This window comes from Procambarus clarkii, chromosome 75, assembly GCF_040958095.1.
Source record: "Procambarus clarkii isolate CNS0578487 chromosome 75, FALCON_Pclarkii_2.0, whole genome shotgun sequence".
Classification (NCBI taxonomy): Eukaryota; Metazoa; Arthropoda; class Malacostraca; order Decapoda; family Cambaridae; genus Procambarus; species Procambarus clarkii.
The window spans coordinates 22,470,214-22,497,918 of record NC_091224.1 but is presented as its reverse complement, the minus strand read 5'-3'; the positions used below and the strand labels follow the sequence as shown (position 1 = coordinate 22,497,918).

Here is a 27,705-nt window from a genome sequence, read left to right as displayed (position 1 = left end):
CACGGTGGGAGACACACGTTCCTCTCCTGCCCTCAGACCTCCGTCCGCCCGCTCCTCTCCTTCCGTCCGACCTCCCACCTTCCCACCCACCCCCCCTCGCACGTTCATGACCCCCCTCCTCCCATCCCAGTGTAGGGAAGCCTGGTTAAGACCTCCGTCTGTTCGCTTACACAATTTGTCGCCCCACGTTGATATCTGGGTAACTTGACGTCTGAGTACCTGGTGGGGGGGCGTTGCCAGGCCCCTTGAGGCATGTGTGTTGCATCTGGTGTCGTTGAGCACCTTTGAGCTCCGTAGTGAGCGCCCAGCTAGACGGCTCACAGCCCGCCGATAGAGCGCCCTGGATCTCGATACAGGTGAAGCCGAAAGAGAGAGTCCCCGAAGTTCAAGCCAATTACCGGACTTCGAAGGGGGGGTATTTGAGCCCGGAGCTCACAGCAAGTTAAGAGCCCCGGTGCTCAGATGGAGGCAGTGTGCGAGCGCGTACGTCGTGTCGCTGTTATAAGTGATGACGACCAAATCGTCCCCGACTGCGACGACCACATGAACGACTCTCACGACCAGACCGGCCTACCTTGGGCCTCCGTCTCTGTGAGTACCTTCCCCTTTAGTATTGGGCTCTCCTAGCAGTGTGTTTCTTTTCCTAGAAGTGACACGTGTCTGTACTCCTCACCCTTGTGACACTTGTCTGTGTTCCTCACCCTTGTGGCACGTGTCCTGTGTTCCTCACCCTTGTGACACTTGTCTGTGTTCCTCATCCTTGTGGCACGTATCCTGTGTTCCTCACCCTTGTGACACTTGTCTGTGTTCCTCATCCTTGTGGCACGTGTCCTGTGTTCCTCACCCTTGTGACACGTGTCCTGTGTTCCTCACCCTTGTGGCACGTGTCCTGTGTTCCTCACCCTTGTGACACGTGTCCTGTGTTCCTCACCCTTGTGGCACGTGTCCTGTGTTCCTCACCCTTGTGGCACGTGTCCTGTGTTCCTCACCCTTGTGGCACGTGTCCTGTGTTCCTCACCCTTGTGACACGTGTCCTGTGTTCCTCACCCTTGTGGCACGTGTCCTGTGTTCTTCACCCTTGTGGCACGTGTCCTGTGTTCCTCACCCTTGTGACACGTGTCTGTGTTCCTCATCCTGTGTTCCTCACCCTTGTGGCACGTGTCCTGTGTTCCTCACCCTTGTGGCACGTGTCCTGTGTTCCTCACCCTTGTGACACGTGTCCTGTGTTCCTCACCCTTGTGGCACGTGTCCTGTGTTCCTCACCCTTGTGGCACGTGTCCTGTGTTCCTCACCCTTGTGACACGTGTCTGTGTTCCTCATCCTGTGTTCCTCACCCTTGTGACACGTGTCCTGTGTTCCTCACCCTTGTGGCACGTGTCCTGTGTTCCTCACCCTTGTGACACGTGTCTGTGTTCCTCACCCTTGTGACACGTGTCTGTTCGTCACCCTTGTGACACGTGTCCTGTGTTCCTCACCCTTGTGACACGTGTCCTGTGTTCCTCACCCTTGTGACACGTGTCTGTGTTCCTCACCCTTGTGACACGTGTCTGTGTTCCTCACCCTTGTGACACGTGTCCTGTGTTCCTCACCCTTGTGACACATGTCCTGTGTTCCTCACCCTTGTGGCACGTGTCCTGTGTTCATCACCCTTGTGACACGTGTCTGTGTTCCTCACACTTGTGGCACGTGTCCTGTGTTCCTCACCCTTGTGGCACGTGTCCTGTGTTCCTCACCCTTGTGGCACGTGTCCTGTGTTCCTCACCCTTGTGGCACGTGTCCTGTGTTCCTCACCCTTGTGACACGTGTCCTGTGTTCCTCACCCTTGTGGCACGTGTCCTGTGTTCCTCACCCTTGTGGCACGTGTCCTGTGTTCCTCACCCTTGTGGCACGTGTCCTGTGTTTGTGTACTGTCCTTGTGACACGTGTGTGTATCCTATGTTTGTGACACGTATGTATCCTGTCACGGTGATATGTACCTGTATTCTATCATTGTGACACAACGTGACACGTCTTTGTGTACTATCTTTGTGACGTGCTTGTACTATCCATATGACGTGCTTGTACTATCCATATGACGTGCTTGTACTATCCATATGACGTGCTTGTACTATCCATATGACGTGCTTGTACTATCCATGTGACGTGCTTGTACTATCCATGTGACGTGCTTGTACTATCCATATGACGTGCTTGTACTATTCTTATGACGTGCTTGTACTATCCATGTGACGTGCTTGTACTATCCATATGACGTGCTTGTACTATCCATATGACGTGCTTGTACTATCCATATGACGTGCTTGTACTATCCATGTAATGAGCTTGTACTATCCATGTGACGTGCTTGTACTATCCATGTGACGTGCTTGTACTATCCATATGACGTGCTTGTACTATCCTTATGACGTGCTTGTACTATCCATGTGACGTGCTTGTACTATCCTTATGACGTGCTTGTACTATCCATGTGACGTGCTTGTACTATCCTTATGACGTGCTTGTACTATCCATGTGACGTGCTTGTACTATCCATGTGACGGACGTGTACTATCCATGTGACGTGCTTGTACTATCCTTATGACGTGCTTGTACTATCCATGTGACGTGCTTGTACTATCCACGTGACATGCTTGTACTATCCTTATGACGTGCTTGTACTATCCATGTGACGTGCTTGTACTATCCTTATGACGTGCTTGTACTATCCATGTGACGTGCTTGTACTATCCATGTGACGGGCTTGTGCTATCCTTATGACGTGCTTGTACTATCCATGTGACGTGCTTGTGCTATCCTTATGACGTGCTTGTACTATCCATGTGACGTGCTTGTACTATCTACGTGACATGCTTGTACTATCCTTATGACGTGCTTGTACTATCCATGTGACGTGCTTGTACTATCCACGTGACATGCTTGTACTATCCTTATGACGTGCTTGTACTATCCATGTGACATGCTTGTACTATCCTTATGACGTGCTTGTACTATCCATGTGACGTGCTTGTACTATCCATGTGACGTGCTTGTACTATCCATGTGACGTGCTTGTACTATCCATGTGACGTGCTTGTACTATCCATGTGACGTGCTTGTACTATCCATGTGACGTGCTTGTACTATCCATGTGACGTGCTTGTACTATCCATGTGACGTGATCACGTAATACGTCTGTGTGTTGTGACTTACATGGGCAGCTCACGTGATGAACAACCTCTTGGAAATGCAATATATTTGTACAGACATACATAGACCTATAGGACGATATTTTTGACAAAATGAGATATAGAATGCAGGGGAAAAGAGAGAGAGAGAGAGAGAGAGAGAGAGAGAGAGAGAGAGAGAGAGAGAGAGAGAGAGAGAGAGAGAGAGAGAGAGAGAGAGAGAGAGAGAGAGAGAGAGACAGAGAGAAAGCAAGAGACATATACTAAAATTTACATCAATTTAACTTCAAATAAATATTAAATTCAGGATTTTAACGCTAATTGCAGCGTTGTTAGACGGTAAGGCAATACGTGTTAATATTACCTTGCAGCCTTAAATCACATCCATGGAAATTATCTGGCCTGTGAATTATCCTGATAATCCCACTTGTCACTATCTCGTCCTTGATAAGATTAGATCGTGATGGGAATTATTGGATTGTGAACTCTCAGTTTTCATAGTTAAAGATATCATGTCATATCATTTATTGCTGATAATTGTTTAGATATTTAATTTGGAAAGATTTGAATATTCGGGTCTGAGACAATGTGACAGAGAGGAATATCTTCCTCATTTGGCTTGATCTTGAGAACCGATGGAGCTGGTCAGAACTGCTTGGGATTGAACAGAAATGCTGGGGTTTGGTCAGAATCTCTGGGGTTTGATCAGAGCCGTTTGGGTCTGGTCAGAATCACTGGGGTTTGACCAAGACGCCGCTTCAGTAATAGGCTAAGCTTCGTAAACTGATGAAAACTAAATGACAATATTATGGTTTATATTTACAGTTAAGATATCCACCATATATCTCCTTCATCCCTCTCTTGTCTCCTCTTCTCCTTTTTGTCTTTCCACTTCTTTCTCGGTTTTCCTTCTCTATTTCAAACTTTTCTCTCTTCTGTATTTCTCCGCCACTCTTTCCCGGTTTCCTCTCCTCGTTTGTCCTCCAATGCTTCTCTTCTACTCATGTGACGTAGATAAATGCACTTTGTGTCGTGATTTACATGACATTGACTTACAGATTTATTTTTGTAACAGAATATTTAATTAATCACTTTAGCTCAAGTTGATAAAAAATCAACTGATAATACTTTCATCTGTCTTCATTAGAACGTTTGGATATAACAACAATATTTTATATTAACTTTATTTAAATCTAATATTAAAAATGAAAATCCACGCAATTAGTTTGTAAAATACGAAATATATCATAATATTGTGTAAATTTAATATTCCTGCGTAGGATTTACGCTTTTCAGCAATGCAAATAACACATAAATCATATATCTATTGATATACTCGATCGATTAATCTGTATATATTCTATATTACCAATCTCTTGTAGTTTGTATCTGACTGAAGTATACTTTGTAGTTAGTCCGTAAGGTGTTGTGGGGCGTTTCGAACTCTAATGAGGCTGATATGCCTCAATCTGTTCATCTAACCAAAGCAATTAATATAAATTACATGTTATATAAATTAAAGTAAATATCAAGTTAAATGCCTTAAAATTATACCTGTTAGCTGTGTGGATCTGGCCCAGGTATACATCACAGCATTTTGATGCATCTGGACGTGTTTCCAGTCAGTGTGGAAAGGGTTAAGAGAGTTGCCTTCAACCTATACACTGAGGCCAATTAATGGGATCTTGTATTAAATGTATGCTCATAATTCTGGTTTACCTACATAACTGTCCTTTTTTTTTACTAAGACAAAAGCCAACCAGTCACCTGGAAGCCAGCAAGAATACTTTCTTGATGGAACAGAGACCAAAACTAAATGGTAATCAGTCAAGCGGGATTCCATGTTAATCAACCTTTGAAGGAGTATTAAGGCTACAACAGTGCTAACTGATCAAACGGCACTACACTTCAGTCATGAACGTAATCCTGACTAAAGTAAACTCGGTGTATGTATACTGAGAAACAGAGATCACCGCTTGGTGAACCTGTACAGTGATCACGCGGTTTGACGTTACGATTTAAGACCAATCAATCTCAAGACCAGAGCTTTAATATACTTACTAATCTCTCTCATCTCATTTTTTTCTTGCAATGTATTTGTTATCATTTTATTAATTCTGCTAGAATTTACCTACTTAAAATTATCTGTTAGATTAAGAACCTGCCCGAAACGCTGCGCGTACTAGTGGCTTTACAAGATTGTAAATACTATGCTATGTATTCTCACAAACCCAATGTACCTTCTTGTATATAAATAAATAAATCTCTTGCAGATGTATTAAGGTCATCTCAGTAGCTTCCTAATTAAACCAACATAATAAAGTTTGAACATCATCCAGAAGTTCAGCAAACGTTAAACCTATACACCGCAATAAGCAGGATTAGTCAAAACTAACGAGAAGTAGTTGTAAGAATGAATACACCAACTGTAAAATTTGTATGACATTTGTCACGTATCACCAACATTACTAGTTATCACCGACATTATAAGTTATCAACAAACTACCATAGATTTTCAAATAACAAATACTGTAGTATTATTTAATTAAAAGTGAAACCACGTTTTCTTTAATGACATCTATCATATACAGAAACTTCCTTAATTCATATAAAAATATATTACATTTACAATTATATTGACTTAATTTTTTACAGACCATTCTTCTAAAATTCAATTATTACACTCACTATCTCACCCTTATCTCAAGCATTTTGAACATATATTTTAAATGTTTAAATATTTTTGCTTATGAATTAACAATGCATCCGGGGCGTGAAAAGCTTCTCTTAACTTGTATACTGTGGTAACCTTGTCTTACCTTAATCTGTGTACTATGGTAACCTTAACCTGTATACTGTGGCAATCTTTATTTCCCTTAACCTGTGTACTGTGGCAACCTTGTCTTATCTTAACCTTGCAAGTAAACTGCCAGGACTCATTCTTAGGCCATACATCAAGGTCGTCCCTCTCTACCTACGTGTTGCCTACTGTTCTTGGTTCCGGGGATTAATGTCCCTGCGGCCCGGTCTTTAACCAGGCCTCCTGGTTGGTCGTCTTGTCAGCCAGGCTGTTGGAGGCAGCTGCTCGCTGCCTGACGTATGAATCACAACCTGGTTGTAATTCATCCTTCTACAAGATGCAGCCCATAACAGCTGCTTAACTCCCCCGGTGCCTATTTATTGTTAGGTGAACAGATACATAAGGTGAAGTGAAACGTGCCAAACCAGTTTCTATCACCTTCCGGTGATCAATCCCGGGATTCCCGAATGTGAGTTGAGAACATAACTGTGTACTGAACATGACCATCTTGTGAACTTTTGTCTTCGTCACAGACTATTTTTGTAATTGTCCTTGTCTAATTAGTCATAAGAAACTGAGAACATTTTTTGTTAAAAAATACTAGGAAGTTTATAAATAATGTGCTCCAGACAGGAAGCCTCAGACCCCGGACATTAGGTTTCTGTACTGGGCTATGTTTCAACATCACCAGCCCCAAACACCAGGCTTTTGTACTGGGCTATGTTTCAACATCACTAGCCCCAGACACCAGGCTTTTGTACTAAGCATCACCAGATCCAATTACAGTTTTTCATATATCTTAAATCGATCATTTTAATCAACATTTCCAATCGTAACACCACTCATTAATTACAACCTAATATACAGCACCATTACAGCAATATTCAACCAGTAACGATTAACTTAATACAGAACTGCAGACAAAAAATATTCAATAAGTGAAGCAGCAAAAGAATGTACTAAACAAGCTGGATATTCCCCATACCTCAGCAAAATGACTGACCTCCGCGAAAAGAATAAAAGCTGCCTTGGCCCGAAAGTCAGGATGTGGCGGTGGGATTCCCTGTAAGGAAGGTCTATGGACATGCGCAGTAGAGCGAGCAGCAGTCTGCAACCACTCTCACTCAACACTAAAGTCTGCAAGAACCATGGGTACATGTAACTTTTAAGAAAGTTGAATGACGAATTATACAATTTTATCTAACTAGTCCTAATCTAACCTAACGTAATCTATCCAAGCTCAATTCCTAACTTGTGTTAAATCAGTATAACACAGCCTAATCTAGCGATATATAAAACTTTAAAATTTGAAAGTGAGCTTTGTACGAACATCGTGTGTACGATTCCACCACAACCAAGAGTCAGAAATATATATTTGGAAATAATAAAGTGACTGTGTCCTATATTCTTTATTAGTTATTGATGGTTATTACTATAGATCACTATCTGCCAGCTCATGATTGTGAATACACCAAGTCGTGACGATGATTACAGCTAAGGTCGTTCCTTCTTATTTTGATATTAACAAGCCGTGACGAGGCCAACATGAGGGGAAGGCGGAGGACGGGGGATAGGTTTAGGATGAGGATGAAACTTAACCTATGAGAGGGTCAGGGGACCTCAGGTCAAGAAGAGTCAGGGCTTCAGTGTCTTAACGGGAGGATATCCACAGCTGACCATCTTCCGGGTAACAAAGAGAGAGAGGGAGGGAGAGAGAGAGAGAGAGAGAGAGAGAGAGAGAGAGAGAGAGAGAGAGAGAGAGAGAGAGAGAGAGAGAGAGAGAGAGAGAGAGAGAGAGAGAGAGAGAGAGAGGCTACTAGAGAGTTTAACTCAAGTGCAAAGAAATGAAGACATGAATAGAGGAAATCCTCCAGGAATTAGACAGTGAAAAACTTGGTGTCATCCAAAATCCCCATCAAGCGAGTATGTGCATGTGCAAGGATAGCCAATATAGAAGTGTTTCCATGAATCGTCCTGGACCTAGTACATCACATACATCAGACCAGTATTGAAATATGCACAAATCTGGAGTCCTTATCGCGTTAAACACATAATTAAGGTGAAGAAACTGCCGAGAGGTATTGGATACCAGACTAGAGGAACTAAACCTCACAATGCACGAAGAGATAAAAATCGTGGAAGATATGATAATTTCATAAAAAAATTCTATGGGTAATAAACGTGACAGAAAAGAACGTACTATTCGGAAGGGAAAATACACAAAGACTTGAACACATGTGTAAATTGAGCACCTGAATGAGTCACAGAAAAATGCTTAGAAGTGAGGTGATGGAGAAAAACTTTGTACAAAGCCCAAAAGCCCCGGAAACTTGTACACAAGTTGATTGAAGATTGAAAAGCGGGAACAGAGAATTGAAGCTCAACCCTGGCATGTACAACATGATGAGCACAACTGTGTGCACACTGCATGATCAATCAGAGACAGCGGAAGTGGGTCGTTTAAGACACGAGCGAGCAGTCAGAGTCCAGTAGTGTCAAGTGGCCACCTGATATATGACACCCCTTTGACACTCAACCTCTCCTCATGTCACGTGGCTACCTGAGGCATATGACACCCCTTTGACACGCGTATATCAATCCCCAAGTCCTCCGCTCTCTTGACCACACTCCACAGTGCTGAACACTTGTTTTTATTCAGTGGAAATTTAAGTTTAGCTCGGGTCTCTTTGTTTACTTCCTCTAACCCCAGAGAGCAAAGGATCCGTTGGCCCCCTTGCTTGTAGATTTTGGTTTAGTGCAAATCGTAAACTATAACAGTTTTAACCAAAACTAATTTTGGTTTAGTACTGTCATTATTAAGGGCCTATCAGCCTCTAGAGTATCAATGAGACAACATCGAAAGCTTATTGACTAACGAACAATGATACTTTGTTCTTATTAAATTACAAGAATGTAACAACTCTTGTATATATCTCAAAAAAAAAAAAAAAAAAAAAAAAAAAAAAATCTGTTGTAATCTCACATGAGTATAAATTATGAATAGAGACATGCCTTTTAATTTTAAATTAACAAAATCCTTATTGAAAGCAAATTACTGCAGACTTTCATGTATAAATTGGACAAATTCAATATGGTCATAATGCCGTGAGAAGGCGGTCGTAATAGGCACACATTTATCTGACAGCGGGTTGGTTAAAACCTTTGCAGCGTTCCTGTTTTTCTATTCAGACAAATTCACGATTTAAAATAGTTGAGTATAGATAAAACATGCTTCGTGTGGTCTGGAGATGATAAGCCGCCTTCAGATTTCTAAATATGTTCTTCATTTTAATGTCACGTCTTCAGCGAAAGCCGTTCATTCCTATACATTCGCTCTGATATGATCCTATGCATTCGCTCTGATATGATTCTGTGCATTCGCTCTGATATGACTCTGTGCATTCGCTCTGATATGATCATATGCATTCGCTCTGATATGATCATATACATTCGCTCTGATATGATCATATGCATTCGCTCTGATATGATCATATGCATTCGCTTTGATAACCCCTATGCATTCACATTAATAACCTAATGCATTCGCTTTAATATAATCCTATGCATTCACTCTGATATAATCCTATGCATTCGCTATGATATAATCCTATGTATTTCCTCTGGTATAATTCAAAACATTCGCAATGATATGATCAGAAAATCTTTTTGCGTATTTGAACGAAAGAATCACAAGAGAATCAACTTCATTTGTATCAAGTGTTAATGTTATCCCAAGGATGTACAATCCTGACCCTTGTATTGTTAAGCAGGGTTTTGGAACGCTTAAGCTTTTGACCTGACGCAGATATGGGTCCGGTCAGGCCGCGGTTGGCTTAGGCTGACCATCCCAAAGGCGTGTCTAAGGGTAATTGTTGGGTCAACTTGCCTTTGGTGTCTCTCTCGCTATTTTGAAACTAGTATATGCTATTTACTTGAGTATATAAGATAGTAACCTTTTATACATTCCATCTGTAGCTTCGACTGTGTGTTGTGGTTGGCAATGGTCGCAAGTGCTGGTCGTTTGATCTATCAGTATAGTGTTGACCAAACCACACACTATTAAGTGAAGAGACGACGACGTTTCGATCCATTGAACAAATCCACAAGGGCCGTGACCATCCTTGACCATTCGACTTGATATTGGTCCTTAACGGACCGAAACGTCGTTGTCTCTTCACTTTCTAGTGTGTGGTTTGGTCAAAATTTTTCAGCCACGTTATTGTGACTCCTTATCTGAATATCAGTATAGTGTTATTAACGTCACCACTAACTTCGGACCAACCACCAACTACATTATTGTCTGAACAAAGCTCAAGACAAAAATAAACTGCTAGTTTACATTCCCTGATTCTGGTATACCTGTTGAGTTTACTATATACAAGTGTTCCAGTTACACTTAGAAGTATGGTACACCTCTGAGTGTATATAATTATAAAGCAGTTCCTATTAATATCCAACAACAGCATAGGAACTCTGTGTTATATACACATGCATAACAATTATTAAATCTTTACAACCATATATGTAACTAATAATAATAAGACTGCATTTATATCAAAGTTCCGGCCCCAATAGAGCATTAAACTGTATGAACAGTTTCCCCTTCGAGTCCGCATCAAAATTTTGTTTGTAATCTGAAATTTGCTTTTAATACTATTAATGTACTTATGCAACTATAAATAATAATAGTAATGAAGATAATCAAACTAGCGCATACTACCTTATTTTGGGTACCTTACCTATATAATAAAATAATATCACAGCGCGTACAGGAAATATTGTCCAACGCGAGGCAGTTCACGTACTGTGACTTTATGCAACAGTTAAATGTTTTCTAATAAAGAACTCAAAGTTTTACAATTTCTTATTAATCTATTTAATTTATTAATTTTATTGTTTCGATTTGAGTTTATATTTTCTTTATTATAAATCCTACTTCATTAGACCTTATTTTACTTGTGTATACTTCAGTCAACTTTCCAGTAGGCCTACGCCTATAGTGAATGAATATTTAGTTTTATTGGTCGCTCCTTATATGAAAAGTAATAACATAAATAAAAATTGAATGACTGGAAACCTAAATATGTACCTTAAGAGGATATTTTTATGAATGAATCACCCAAAACCAGGATTTCCTGCTAATGGAAATCCCAGCGCACGATTCATTCATTAAAATTTTACTCACCCTCGTACCCTCCAAATACAGCTGGTCAACATTCATTCATACACTCAACCGACCCCAAAAAGGCGCGCAGTTTTGGCGGGGAATTATCTTCATGAATGAACATGGGATGGACCAAAAAGGGCGCGGACTGACCTGATTTAAGTCGTACGTTCCATACCAAACACACACACACACACACACACACACACACACACACACACACACACACACACACACACACACACACACACACACACACACACACACAAGCCTATGCGTATGCGTAGGTCATAGAAATGTGAAAATTTAACAGATCAGAAGGTTGTTACGTAATGAAGGGAAACTACCAACTGTAAAGAAATTAGAAAAATACCTGGATGTAACCAAATCCAACTCCGGAGGCACACATAGCTGGGATAACATCAGCAACATACTCTACACTGGCAAGAGTAAGAGCATCATTCAGGAATACAAATAAGGAGCTATAATTAGATCCCAGTACACTGTCTACGAGACCAGTCTTGGAGTATGCCGCCCCATATTACAACGCCCATCTCAAAAAACACAAGGAAACTTGAAGAGGTACAGAGCTTAGCAATGCGGCTTGTCTCAAAATTGCAAGGGATGGGATATGAAGAGATTGAAAGAACTAGACCTGACGTCGCCGGAGAGGAGAGCGACAGAAAAGACGTTATAGAGACGAATGCAATACTTCCGGGTATGAATAGTGTGGGAAAAGAGGAAGTGTTTGCAAAGAATATCAATAAGACTCGAGAGCATGAATGATAGAGAAACAGCGAATCATACAGATATTAGAGTGTTATTTTATTGAGATAATTGTGGGAATATCGATGAGTAGGTTGTAGAAGCGAACTCCATTCATAATTTGAAAAGTAAAAATGATTGAACAATAGAGTAGAGCGGTCAGTTTAATTACCCCTAAGCTACAACCAGCGACTAGAAAGATGGTTTCCAAGAGCAAACCTCGGCTCTATAGGTACAAATAAGTGAGTATAAACACATAATTTCATACGTTGGTATTTTCTTCAAGTTGTTTAGGAGAACATTCATTCACGAAAAAAAAATCCAAACGAAAAAATAATGACTGGATTAAAAACTAGTAAAAAATCTCTCTTTATTCAGCAGACGGATTTGTTGAGCTTACCTTCAGGTGCTCAGTTAAGCGCTATGATTTACGCGCGCAATTTCTGGAGCCCTCCCAACTATGGAGGTCATGCAGGTGTAGACCCAAGAGAGTTTATGAATGCAAAGGCGGGCAGGCCCCCCTGGGGACACCCCTGCGATGCTCAGGTAAGTACACTGAGATCTTTGTTGGTAGCCTTGCGACGTGCTGTATTGCTGTATCTACGTTACTGTATTGCTGTATCTACGTTACTGTATTGCTGTTTCTACGTTACTGTAGTGTGTCTTGCTGTTGTATCGTGTCAATTCAATGTCGTTATTATATAAATAAATACTCTTTATACTCTTTTTGTTAGTGTATTGCCTTTAGCTGTAGTTGTACATTGTAGTGCTGTATCGTGCCTTTTCTGTATTCTGAAGGTATTGTTGTGTCTCTTTCTGTAGCATTGAACGTTGTATTCTGGGCAATTGTATCGACCTTCATTGTAGTGTAGAAGTGGATTGTATTGTTTCTTGTAGTCAAGATCCGCTATAACCCTGACCTGAGGTGACCTGACCCAGAGGTCAAACACGTGCAGAGGGTCGTTAAGCTGGTTATAACTACCTTCCGAGTATTGTGACGTACCAGGTGTGTGTGTGTGTGTGTGTGTGTGTGTGTGTGTGTGTGTGTGTGTGTGTGTGTGTGTGTGTGTGTGTGTGTGTGTGTGTTCATCTACCTTGTCGGAATCGGAATAACTTGGATGTCGAGGAATCGGACGCGGGGAAACTAGGCAACGTTAACCTTAATTAATTAAAACTAACCTTAATTTGTGTCCCTCAAATATACTTTAACTCTGAACAGTGTTCAGGATTCAAGTAGTATATTACTGAGCAAATATTGAAATCGTACAATGGGCTCGAACCCGCGCTCCTGGACTCTCATAGACACAATATTCTCCCATGGATACATTACATTGTTGTGGTTACACTGTGCATCATCTTTAACTTATAAAGACATGAATTAAGGAAACTGCAGAATGCCTTTTGGCCTATACGTGGCAACTCCTATATTTATCCATCCAAACTTATTCATATATATGTTTAACCTACGCTTGAAACAATCGAGTGGTACCACGTCTATTACGTTAATCTGTTCCACAAATTAGCAACCATCTTTCAAAACCAGTATTTACCCAGATCTTTCTTAAATCTTAACTTGTCCAATATATATATCCATTGTTTCGTGTTCTATTTTGTGTTGATATCACCCTCTGGAGTGTTACTAAGGCCACCACAATAACCTATTGACCAATCAACAAATATACTTCAGTCCTTAACACAGTTCAAAACTTTACTTGTAAGTGTAACTACACGGAGAAGAGGGATATACCTCCATGTCCTCAACGTGAACAGTAAAATGCACACATTAGTAAAAAGAGAAAATATAGACTACTCTTCCTTGACCAGGAGTGACCTAAGACGGTAGGAATCTCAGTGACCTGGTACACCGGGATCAATACTAACTACAGAGACCTCCCTGGGGACCCACCTGGAGCGACCTGTCCTCGTCGAATGATTCCAGGAAGGATAAAATAATTGGTGTCAGGTCATGGTTAAAAATGACAGAACGAGGCATACGAGGTATTAGTTAATTTCTGGACGTTAATTATCAGAATTATTTCGTTTGTTTTCTCAATTACCGCACTCGTCTCTTACGCTAAACCAGACCCGGACTCACTTCTCTTCCTCACTTAAACTCACCTGTCACTCCCAGATAATATTCCCCTCCCATCATGCACCTGACTAACACTGTCAGGTGCAGGTACACGCTGTACTGTGTGTACCTCTCCCCCTGTACCGTGTGTACCGGGTCACCACTCACATCCCCGCTCTATCCCTCAGGCCGAGCTGGACAAGTACCTGCCAAGCTTACCCGAGCCTCCTGCCCAGCCCCGCCGAGACTCCGCCTCTCAAATCGACGAATTCTTCGAGGGTGAGGTTGACCTGACGACGGGCGGGTGGGTGGCTGGGCGGCGGGTGGCGGGCGGCGCCACCACCTACGTCTCCAGCGTCAGCCATCGCGACGCCCACGACGAGGACGTCTTCATTAAGCCCGAACCCATGACGTCAGTTGACTCATCCAAGCTGACGATGTGGGAGGATGTTACAACCTCCATTCAACACCTTGATCCAGAACTCCACGATTCTCACGGAGGGCTGCTGGGGTCCCCCGGGGGTCTTTTGGGGTCCCCTGGGGGGCTTCTGGGGTCCTCGAGGGGGGTTTACGCCCACAACGCCACCATAAAGCTTGAAGAACCCTCGTTGTCACAGTGCCACCTGTCGGCCGAACTGCCCAAACTGCTCTCTACGCCATCTCCACCCCCTCTCATCATGCCCCCCCGACTCACCCAGTCCTCAACCCCAACTTCCACACATCCCGCCTTCAGATACCCCTCCACCAGCACCCTGGGCACGCCCTCGAGGCTCTACATGCCGCCCACACCGCCCGCGTCAGACCACGGATCACCGGCGGATCCACACTTCCGACGTACGCCGCCCCCGCCGTATATTGTCCCTGCGTCGCCCACGTCGAGCGGGGGCGTGGGCGGCAGTCCGGTATGCACCACCAGCATGGGCGGAGGTGGGCGGAGCATGGGCGGCGGCAGTGCCATCATGCCATCAGCGCCGTCGCTGCCGTCATCGCTGCTGGGAGACCCTGGAGTCAAGTATTCCCGAAGGAACAACCCCGAACTGGAGAAAAGACGTATACACCACTGTGACTTTGCTGGTACGTAGCATCTTAACCTTACACCCCCCTCACCGGGAGACAAGAGACAGAGAGTGAATTTATATTCAGGCACATTAATAAAAACTGAGCTTTCATAAAATGCTTCAAAATAAAGTTAAAATATTTAAATGCTAGAAGCCTAGTAATACAAAGTAATATAAATAACTCGTTTTAATAAAATATAATATTTAATACGAAATATATAATATATTTTATAATAATATAATATACATATTAATAAAATATATACATAATATAATATATATAATATTATATATCATATATTATAAATGTTCCCTAATTATCTGACTATATTGTGAACAGGAAATAAACAAAAACTAACTATGTTGTACTGCATCATTTCAGGCTGCACCAAAGTGTACACAAAGTCGTCTCATCTCAAGGCCCATCAGAGGATCCACACAGGTAAGACCACCACCACCACCACCAGGTGTCTCTTGGTGCTCACTGCGACCCACATCTCCATCCCCTTGACCCTGGCAATATGTGCACACTCACGTAATGGTTTCAGGAGCTGGACTCCAATATTCTCTAAACTAAGCAGGAAACGTTGATAAAGTTAATTAACTTAAATTATATCTCACGTGAGCTTTAATATTTTGTTATAATACTGTATTTAGTATGAGGAAATGCTAATGCTATATTTCCTCATATTCGGTATAAGGCTGTTGTTGTTGTTGTTTAAGATTCGCTACTTGGAACAAAAAGTTCCAAGTAGCACGGGCTATGGTGAGCCCGTAGTGGACGCGATTTTATAAATAATTAAAGTTATAAACATTTTCTTTTATTGCTGCAACGTATGCTATTATTAGTACCTTGCTTTTGTACTGGGTCTGCGGTCTCAGACCCAGAAGCAGAAGCAATTTAAATATTGCAATAAATTTCGGTCAAGAACGTCAAGGACCTGTAGGAATTTGTAAACATCTGCAAATCTCTGGGTTAGTTTCTCGCAATTATCGAGGAAGAAAACGTGCAGCCGATGCCAAAGATTTCTCTTGATGGAATCTTTGATTAGAAAACGGAATCCGAATATTAATTTTCCGGTTAGACGTAAGATATATAAATACGTAAAAATATCAAAGTTTTGGGTTGCTGTAGCAAGGGGTATATAACTTTTATTATATTTGAAAGCCTTTGTATAGTTAAAATGCAAAAAAATATGTATGAAAAATCCAAGTGACATTGGATGTCGAGGAATCGGACGCGGGGAAACTAGCCAATGAGAGACGGTGCGAGCCTTCATTCACAAGTCTTGGTGTTGCCGGAGTACGATGACACACGCATTCTTACGATAACCGCCTGTGATCACGTGAGCACAGATACCTTCCAAACTTAACTTTATCTGGTCACGCAGCCTCATTACTGGAAGAAATACGCGTTAAATAACTAAAGAGCACGATAGTACTCATCGCCCTGTAAAAACCTATAATTACCCAGCCATCTGGTGGTGGGGGTTGTAACTGAATGGTGAAGATAGGGGGTACACAATGTTATTAATTATCCATTGTCAAGCAATCGTGCTCTAGCTCATTTGTCTGATCATGGCTGTATATGCGCACAAAGTCGGACAGGAAAATACGGACTTGAACCAGTGATAGTGTATTGTCCGAGTTGCATGTGGCGGCGTGTGGCAAGTGGTGCGGGAAGATCAACAGACAGGTTCCAAGTGGTCCCCGGGCGGCTGGCCCTCTCAGCCCTCGTGTTAGTGACCGATTCGACCCTCGCGATTATCCAGTTTGCTAGGCGATAGGATCTCAAGGCCTCCTTGATTACAGAGTAGATTCCACCAGAAGTAATTATGAAAGAAAACTTGCTCAAAACATCAAGAAAGGCCCCAAGTCTTTTTAATGGTTATATAATGAGTAAAATCAAGACATAAATACTTGACTTGAAAGATGAGACCAATCATGTTATAACTGACGATTAAAAAAAGTTGACACTGAATGAATACTTTACATCAGTGTTCGCACTAACAGAATAGGCAACATCCAATCATCTCCATACGTTTAAACGGGAAAAGAGAATGAGTTTTAAGGGTTATAATTATTACGTGCGAAATAATCAGGAAAGGTAAGATAATTATGAGGAGAAAGAAATCACAAGTTACAGGTGTGCATAAATAAATATAAAATTACAATTAAATTGAATTAAATCCAAAATGGTAAAGGAAGTGCCTGATTAATTCCTATTCAGAAAATTCACGGAATAAGGAAAATGTCCTTAGATTAAAAACATAAATATCACGCGTATATTGAAGAAAGGAAGGTAAAGTTAGCGGAAATGTACAGAATAATCAGCCTAACCTCACATACCTGCAAGATCATAGAGAGAGAATCCTAAGGTAGGGAATTATTCACCATATCCACGGTGAACAATCTTGTAAAAGCATCACAACATGGTATTGTTAAAAAATAAATCATTCCTAATTAGCCTGCTCACAATGTTGGAAATGGCAGCCAACAACACAGACAACGGACTTCTAGTGGACTTTGTATACAAGCACTTCCCTAAAGTATTTGATAAGGTACCTCACGAAAGGCTGGCGCAGAAACTGCAAACACGTGAAATTACCGACAAAATATCAGTGTGGTTAAAACAATGCTTAAAACAAGAAAGCAAAGAATCGTAGTGAATGAAAATGAATCTGACCTAAAAAAATGTTGCAGATAATTCGAGGATCATTGGTAAAGTGGTAAGCGAAAACTATATTAAGCCATGGAAAAGGATCTACATAAACTCATGTGGTCAGAAGGCTGGTAAAGGCTTCTCAGTTTTTAACATAACAAGACCTTACACCACCCTGCTGCAAACTGCTAAAGAAAATGATCTAGAAATGGTCCATCTCTAGGATTATATGTATGGTCCACCTGTCCTTGAAAATTTTTCAGCAAGTAAGAGCTGCGGAAATGTTTTTAAATTCAACCAAACCTTGGAAATAATTAAACAAATCTTTGACTTCAAAGACTAATGTTTCCAAGCATGGGAGACTGTCTTAAAATAAAATCAAAATAAAGATCACCGTAGAGCGACAAAAACCATCCCAGAGCTAAGTCAACTCTCTTATCTGAAAATGCTTAGGACCTTAAAAGTAACAAACACTACAAACCTGACATTACAGGGTTGATCTCACCGAGACCTTTAAAATATAAAATACTGAATCAATTTGAAAATAATAATTCATACCACATAGAAGAGTCATTGTAACTCACACAAGAGACAACAGCTTCAAGCTCAGCCGTCCACATTGTAGGACAGAAAAAAAGATACCTATTCACCCATGTACTCCCATGAATTCGCAAATTCCAAGACAAAATTCAAGGCCCAAGTCTTGAAATTCAAGGCTCCAGTTCAAAATTCACATAAAAAATCCTTAAGAATAATAAAGAAAGTTGTCATCGCTTCCTGTCCTCGCCTTGATCATTAGACATAGAGGCCTTCAGGTAAATATATGTCATAACGGTTGATCTATATACGCTACACGAACCTACGAAAAACTGATCTTTCAGACCACAACACGCAGTATGCAACACAATACGTGGAAACATAACAACACCTAAAATGAAAATCTTGGTGCAAGCGTCGGGGTACTGGAGAGCCCAGTGAGGTATCCTCTAGCCAGGGATGATTGTGGCTCGCAGGCTCGTCGGGGTCGCCATGAGAGGTCACCGCCAGTGTGCAGGAGTTGGGTATGGAGTGATGGGGGTTGGGGAGGGGATGGGGGGTGACGGACGGGGTATTTTGGCAGGGGCGCCGAGTTAGGAGACTGTTGCTACGTGGACCGGACCTCCCCCAGGGCATGCAGGCCGTCCCACCAATGGCAGTCAGTGTTTACTCCGTCCAGTTTCTCAATGAATGGCGTTCTTACTCACCGATTATGAATGAAAGTTTTTTACTCATCGGCTGTATTTTTGTATCTTTAATAAATTTATAAAAAATAATTGCATACAAAAATATGCACCAACGTCAAGTGTTCAGTGCAGCGATCAACATGTTTGCACACGCTATTAATTTATAAAAAAATATATAACAGGGTCTAGGTTACTAATATATTGTACATTCACTATTACCCTGACCATTTTTTGCGTGAGCCCATCTCTCCCTCTCACCTTCTCTTGCTCTCCATCACTTTCCCTTGCGTTGCCCTCTCTCAGTCACCTTCCCTTGCAACAACTTATCCATCACTTTCTGTCGCGCCACCTTCCATCTAACTACTTACTTTACCCTCGACACTATCACCCCTGCACCAGAGGACTCTGCAACAAGGGTTGGAGTAAACTGAAGGGGGGAAACTTCCCCCCTTCAGTTTTGATGATTATACAAATATACGCCTTCACTTAAGCTATAATTATTATAAAATTTATACAAAATTCTAAAATCTTTAAAAATAATTATCTTACATTTATTATATTTATAGAAGTGGTGGTGCAGGATAGGAAAGGGAACTGCGGACTTGTGAGTGTTGGCCGCAGGCTGACACAATCCCAAGAGTTTTCAGAACCTGTTCACCGTCAGACACAGGGACAATAATGGCGGTAACAGACACAATACAGAGCAATACAGTAAAATAAATTTTATGTTAAATAGAAAATAAAATCTAACGAAAATAATTGAAAAAATTAAAATGCGAAATAAAAAGTGCAAAACATATTTATAATAAATAAATCTTTAAATGTACATTGTTTAAGCTAGGATAGACTAATTATGCTATGCAAGATTAGATTAATTATATTAGTTGTAACTTCCATTTTTAAACATGAGTTTGGTGGCTATCGCAATAAAACAAGCAGCACAAGTAACGAACGCGCTGTTTTTGCCGTTTCAAAGTTACATTGGAGGTACATTACGACATGATATGTTACAATATCTTGAATTACAAAGAGCAGTGATGCTTGAACCGGTATCCAAACACCGCAGCGTTGAGTCTTAAAGGTGGTTTACTTTCCGACCGGTTCCAGTATCTGCAGATTAGGTCTATGGCTATTCCACCAGTGTTGCCTTGACGTTCACACGAGGTCTGTGTTGTAACTCAGGGATACAGCGGCTTCATTCTTTTTTTTTCAATACGTCTCATCTCTCCTCATTTCCTCGTCTGCTCTAGTCTACTCTCCCCATTTCGTAGTAATTCTTCTATATCTCTCCTAATCCCTCGTCTCTCATCATCTCTCCTACTTTCGTCTCCTCATCTTTCCTCCTTTTCATACCCTTTTGTCCTTCCCATTCTTCATGTTCTGTTTATGTGAAATATCGTTATAGTTATGTTAGATGAGGTGGCAAGAGCCTAAGGCCTCAGACTTACCTTCTTCCTAATCCTCAACTATAATTTATACCCCATGCGATAAAAAGTATTAGAGGGTAAACACAAATATTCATAGATATTCATATTTTATTAGTGACTCCTATGAATATTTGCACTCACCTTATTAGGCGAGTACAAATATTCATAGGAGTCACTAATAAAATTATCGTTACCAGCTGGTCAGCAAAACAACATTTGGCCGGCTGGTCGTCAAGGCAACACTGGCCGGCCATCTATAGGTTTAAGGCAATGCTGGATTCTCTACCTGCAAATTAAATCCCTCCTATGCTGGCAATACCGAGAGGGCGGCGAAGGTGTATTGAACCTGGACAGTGGAGAGGGGGAGGGTTTGAAGATCCTGCCCATTGGTGGGGGGGGGGGATGGGGGTTAGTAAAGATGCTCTTAACCGACCGGCCGAGTGCATAGCATCTCGGCCGGTTCTCGTTTTTCTGATTGGTCCATATAAGGTGGTGGAGGTGACCATATTTGGGGAAGGGCGGAGTCTCTGTCCATTGAGGACTGTGGGTGTGGGCAGCGGGGAGACAACGCCCTCCTTCACACCTTGCCCCGTTCATTCATAAAAATTTCTGCCTATTTGTTTACATCCCGTCTTCATCCGGACCCGGCTGGTCTTGGCTTCGACTGCTGTTTGAAACAAAGAGATGATTCCAAAAGAATTATTTACTTTACGGTGCTTAAATCATTCAAAATGTTTAACATCAATATTTATTAAATTTAATCATGCATGGTATATTGCTTATTTTTTAAATATTTTCAGTTCATTCAGAATGTTTACCTCACTCGGGTGTTTGCTTGTTTATCCCTGACAGGAGAGAAGCCGTACAGGTGTCGCTGGCCTGAGTGTCAGTGGATGTTCGCGAGATCTGACGAGCTGACCCGCCACTACCGGAAGCACACAGGCGCTAAGCCATTCAAGTGTAAAGTGTGCGAGAGATCCTTTGCCAGATCTGATCACCTCGCCCTCCATATGAAGCGACACATGCCCAAGTCACAGAAATAGGAGAAGAGGATAGCCAACTGGTTATCAATGCTCTCCCACAAGGACCTGTTGGGGAGGGAGGAGGGAGAGATGGCCGGCCACTGTTTTTAGTGAAGAGCCCCCTTCAGATGTTCTAATGTAAAGAAAACGGGCAGCGACTTCAGGATACTTCAATGCCCTGAGGAACCAGGAGCGATGCCCTGGCTGCATTGCTTATATGGACATAATCCTTCATTAGGCGAATGTCATGGTGTCTAGGCATTCGAAGAGCCATTTTGTAATTATATATATATTATTACAGCTTGTTTGTACTATTTAATGAATAGGTAAGGCTTCCTTGTCGCCTCAACTACTGCAAAACTTTGTAAATGTTATAGAGAACTCCTGCACTAAGATGATCCATCCTCGACCAGCTCTTCCCTACACAGTCTTACGGGGTACAAACACAACACACAGCAAGCCAAGTTCTACGGTGAACAGCACATACAACAAAAACGTGGCCTTGAATCATCTCCACTTACTCATGTGAGTTTACGCTTCCATAGGTTGTTGTGACCTTTACACGCTGTGTTCGACTTGTCTGACCCATGACACTCTGACCGTGCTGATTTTCTGTAGAAAACAGAACCTTGGATTTCACATGACTAGAGCTTCCTGACTCGCTGACTTCCTGACTCGCCCATTGCCCTATGTCAGTTTCGTAGTCATATTTCCAGGATTTCGATGAGCAGCCACGCATTTGCTATCACTATCCTTGTTATTTTGCCAGTCATTCAGTCTCACTGTCCATCATTATTTTTCTTAGAATGTGCCATTATTTATAGTTAACATTAATTTTCTAAGACTTTACTCACTTTTCTAATGTTCATTCATTAATTTCCATGCATGCTCCGCAAATTTGATATCCAAGATATTCGAGGCCTCGTATCGAGTTCCTTATCTTAACTCTAATCTACATGCACGTCTTGGGTCACCCATGACGCTTGCTCTCAACTTCCGTCCCATCAATTTCCAGCAGATTATACAAATATACGCCTTCACTTAAGCTATAATTATTATAAAATTTATACAAAATTCTAAAATCTTTAAAAATAATTATCTTACATTTATTATATTTATTGCTATTTACTGCTGCAGTGAAGTACATTTGCTTGGTTGGCAAATCTCCATGTCAGCGATAGTAGACAGAACGGAAATGACTCGAGAATGAGTCTTTTTTTTCTCTCTCTCTATTCTTCCCAGAAACAACACCCGGCAGCTCTTCACGACGACACTTATGTCAACACTTTTGTTTCTATCCTAAAGTTCATAACTCATTATTCATAAACAAGTTTGTTGTAAAAATAAGTCTTTTATAGCTAGTTTTCATAAATCTAGTAGTCAGCAGTAACAAAATTATAGTACCTTGCTAGAAAGAACATTAAGGGCTAGAATAATTGTATACTTATTTTCCTCAATAGTTTCGTCTTAGGAGATTACATTAGTCACGAATAAAATTCAAGACTGCTTTGTAATTGCTGTTTGGTCAGGAAGCGATTCTGTGGTAGTCGTATTAACCCTTCGAGTGTGTGACAGGTTCAAATCCCATAATAATGTCACGGGACATTATTATACAAGTAGTTTCGTTGATCTGTGTAAATATAAAGATAAAATACTTCTTCAATCTTCATCAGTCTTGACCTCTGACCTAAGCAGTCAGTATTTCTGTAACTCCTGACGCTCGTTTAAAACAATAAATTCCTCAAGGATATAATTTCTCTTTCTCTCTCTCTCTCTCTCTCACACACACACACACACACACACACACACACACACACACACCCTATCCCTTATGCTTGTGGCCTACTTGACGACATGAATGTCTCCAGAATGAGATTTACAAATCTGCCCGTTCAAATGACTTCTGTTCTTGCTTTGTAGGCCTCCCAGTCTATTGATTTCAAGTTGAAGTCCCCCAGAGCTAACAATCATGACTTATCTTTATCTGCTTATAATATAATCTCTCTCATGACCATTATGAGACCCTCTCGTTTGTCATCTAGTTCCTCTTTTGTCCATGTGTTGCATGATGGTGGGCTGTAGGTCCACCTGTGTGTGTGTGTGTGTGCAACCCGTTCTCGCAAATTTAATAAGTCAATATTGACTTATTAAATATGTGCATAGGTGACATACTTAACATAATAGATACCCTTAAAAAGATTCATAGAAAACACCGACCTTACCTAACCTACTTAGTATGTTAAGATAAGCATCTTATTGCTTCGTAATTACAATTATTACCTAACCTATAATAGGTATAGGTTAAGTAATAATTCTAATTACGAAGCTATAAGATGCTTATCTTAAGATACTAACAAGGTTAGGTAAGGTTGGTGTTTTCTATGAATCTTTTTAAGGGTATCTATTATGTTTAGTATATCACCTATGCACGTAGTTAATAAGTCAATATTGACTTTACGAATTTGCGAGAACGGGTTGGTGTGTGTAGACACTCGGTCAATGATTTATCAAGCGTTCCATATCCTGTGCATATTTTAAAATATCTTGTGTATCTTGATATATACTGTGTACCCTGACAGATCTTGTGTGTCTTGAGTGTGCTGTCTCGTGGTTGGGTGTCTAGCTTCAGGTGACACTCTGACCTTGGTTGTGCCCACATGTGCCATTTTCTTTAGTTCGTATTCTCTTCGGTGCCATGACGAAGAACCCGTCCATACATGTGCCATACACTTTGCCCACTTGTACAGAAAATGGTAATACAAGTAAAGAAAACGATTCCACATGATGTCCACTTGTATAGAAAATGGAGAAACATATTGCCCACTTAGAAAATGGACAAATACGTCGCCCAGTTGTATAGAAAACGGACATGCATGTTAGCTATTTGTAAATAAAACGGGCATACACACTGTCCACTTTTATAGAAAACGAGCGTGTGTGTTAGCTAACTGCAAAGGAAACGGGCAAACACGTTGTCTACTTGTAAAAAGAATAAGCTGCAAGTGCCTTGTTAACCTTGTGTGTAGTTTTAAGAGCAGTTATCTATGCACTTGCATAATGGTGCAATGCCTGTGCCAAATTGTTAGTGATATTTTGTGTCCGTGTGTTCGTCTTAATTTTAATTATTATAAGTTGTTGTTATTGTTTTTGAGACGTGTGTGCGAGTGTTTGTCTCTCAAATATGTAAAGTTAGGTAGCCATTTGTTTTAGTGCCATAATTACTAGTTTCATCATAACTTTATTTTAGTCTTTGCAATCTCTAGGCTGCATAAATTATTCTTCACAACAATGAAACCTTAAAAGATCAAATTATCAACATTATTCCTGTACATTTGACCCGAGGTGATGTTTTCGGTGTTATATTTGACTCAAGGTTGTATTTTCTGTGTTTAATTTAATTTATGTGTAAACTATTTTACTTGTGGGATTTAATTATTTGTTCGCATTTTCGTATACTGTTAAATTATGTATCCAATCAAACTTGTTAATTGTTTTCACAGTTAATGTGATCATTTAAAATTAATGTGATCATTTAATGAGACCACTGTAACCATTGTTACCTATTTTTGCAAATCCAGTACAGTACTTGATTATGTTAAATTCAGGGCTTCATGATCATTTTAAATCTAGACTACATGTTTAATAATACTAATCTTAATATGTTAATGACGTTCCTTAATCATTAAAAATTGTATATTCAGGCCCCCCCCATCAACTATGTTAAGCTATGTCTGTGTTAAATTCCCCAAGCTGTGTGATAATTCAGCTACTGGGCCAGATCTCATAAATTCTGGCCCCTTTCCCCAACTCTCTGGTTGTGTTGAGAATAGCGACCTGGTGCGGCTGGAGGGATGCAAAAAATTATGTAAATGACTAAATATTACAAGTGTTGAAGAAACTGTTGAATAAACTAATTTGCATAAATATTTGTCAGGAAGTGATAGTAACGAATTTTTTTTCACTAGCATTACAATTTTGATTAAAAAATTATAATTTCGAGTTAAACATTAGAATTAGTAAATTCTTAGAACAGAAGTCACTAAATTTATATTTGAACTGACAATGAAATAATAGTCGAAATAAATAAGTGTATCATTCAATAGTAATAATAACAGTAGATGAATTATTATCAAAGGCAGTGCAGCAGTAATATTAGTTAACAGTAATAAACTTTCTGTTTACAGTATATTATATATACACTAGTTTGTCCCAAAGACCATTATCAAATGCCTTGATAGCAAAATGCTTGTAGGGATGTAAATATTTTTATACTTATAGGTCGATACAATTAAGACATTGAGCTTACTGTCAAGCCCTGGCACTCTCCAGCCCTCCTGATCCTTCCAGCGCCCTAACAAACCTTCTGAGCTGTAGTTCGGAAGGTAAGGGTGTCTTGGATGTTGCCTCTCCTCACTCATAAGTGACCTCCCATTACTCTACCGCCCGTCCAAGGTTGTGTTCATACCCCATTATGAAAGGGACTTCAGGGAGAAGACGCTAGGACTACTATCATGGCGATTCAGTTTCGCAAATCTAACCTTTGCGAACTCGCGGGCAATTTATGCCCTCGAGTCCCTGGGTAACTTGCGGCTTCTCCCTGCAGGTGTGTTGTGACCAGATCCCTTCCATTCCCCCAATAACCACCCCGTCCCGGGAGTCGTCCAGCTCACAGCACAAAATATGTGTTAAAGAGAAGTGTACAAAGAGAAACAAACACATTTTGGCGTCCCCCGCCATTGTAACTTGGTAATGAGCTTTAGTGAAGGTTCTGCCGCGACGGACCCGCTGCCCCTGGCTGGTCCGGGGGGCGGCGACCCCATCCTCGCCGGCAGCCTCTCCTTCATCGTTTCTCTGCTTATCCCCCGACGACAGGGCTCAGGAGGTCATCCTTCAAAGTCTTCTACTCCTACCACTTTGCCTCCTGCTGCCCCTTCGTCGGTATCAGCAGCTACGTGGCTAGGGTGTCTCAGGTCGCGTGAATTGTCCCCCTCCCTCTCACTCTTAACCAGCCTCCCTCTCACCCTTATCCAACCTCGCTCTCACCATTTTTGGGGCTCCCTCTCACCCTGCTTATCTTATTGTAGCCTCACTCTCACCCTCATTCAGCCCCTCTCTCACTTTTATGCCTTTCCTGGCTCTCTCTCACTCTCACACTTGAAAAGCTTCTCACCCTGTCATCAGTACCAAAAACATTACGTAGGTCTTTCTACACGCACCCGACACCTCAGTTCCTGCCCACTTCTCTCACTCTCTGCCTACATATACCACACCCCACTCCGTACACACCCTGTCGTACACCCCTCACTCCGTATACTGTCGTACACCCCCCAATCCGTACACACCTTGTCGTACACCTCCCCTCCATACACACTGTCATACACTCCCCCTCCATACACATTGTCGTACACTCCCCCTCCATACACACTGTCGTAACCCCCACTCCGTCCACACTCTGTCGTACACCCCTCCCCTCCCAACACGCCCATCACTCTCCCACCAAGATACAGAGAACTCCTTGCTACCATCGCCTCACCCAGATTCACAGAAGACATTTTCTATGAACTTCGACAAGCTTATTTATGTAGCAAAACCTGTTCTTTCCTGTGAGGGAATACCATGAGTACATCCATAAGCTCTCTCTGTCTCCTAGCCTAGTTAAGTTTGCTATATGGTGTTGGGATTTAGTGGTAATTAGTGGTTTAAGATTAGCAATTAGAGCTCATATTCTCTCCTCCAATTTACTCTTACTCTTGACTTCTGTCACCATTTCATTCAGCCTATTTGATAATTATCCTTTCATCCTCTCCCTCCCTATCTCTCTGGGGCTCCAAGGGGGAGCACTGACCCCTGTGACTAACAGAGGGTGAGTGCCCCCCTCGGGGCTCACTAGGGGGTCACTACACCGGTCTGGGCAAACAGCCACACTTGTTATTTCGTTCTTGTTGTTCTTGTTTACAAGTCTGTGGCCCAGGCAAACACCGTCGTGCCTCCCCCCCCCACTGAACGCCCCGTTCAACGATCCTCCCTCTCCACCTACGCCTCTAGTGGGCGTGAGGGGCTCGTGTGTTGGCGTGTTAGCAAGAGGGCGCGGGGGGTGGGCACTTGTACGTGGTTGTGTTGCAAAATTGGGCAGTAGTTCCGGGGCTTCTGCCTCCGTCACCTTCTGATTGAAGGTTTACGCGAGGTAATGCCAGTGTGGTCAACGCCAGGTGGTGCCAGTGGTGCTCATCGCCAGGCAGTGCCAGTGTGGTTAACGCCAGGTGGTGGTCAACGTGGGTGACCACCTGGGCTCAGTGAACGCCACATGTAAGATGAATACCGGTTTATAGAGATACATTTATTTTGTAAA

At 41.6% G+C, this 27,705-nt stretch overlaps 1 protein-coding gene across 3 annotated transcripts; it reads left to right on the top strand.

Annotated features, from left to right (window-relative positions):
- The first annotated feature begins 5 nt into the window (after positions 1-5).
- On the top strand, positions 6-27,705 carry LOC123771727 (Krueppel-like factor 5). Of its 3 annotated transcripts, XR_006774562.2 has the most exons (6): positions 6-591; positions 12,272-12,439; positions 14,153-15,038; positions 15,405-15,464; positions 21,187-21,881; positions 23,936-27,705. XR_006774562.2 is itself a non-coding variant. In XM_045764444.2 (5 exons), the coding sequence occupies exons 1-5, from the start codon at positions 463-465 to the stop codon at positions 21,375-21,377; spliced, it is 1,434 nt and encodes a 477-aa protein (XP_045620400.1). In that variant the 5' UTR covers positions 6-462; the 3' UTR covers positions 21,378-27,705. The 3 variants fall into 3 exon arrangements, 2 of the variants coding, with proteins under 2 accessions (XP_045620400.1, XP_045620401.1); XM_045764444.2 differs by having other exon boundaries at positions 21,187-27,705; XM_045764445.2 differs by lacking the exon at positions 12,272-12,439 and having other exon boundaries at positions 21,187-27,705.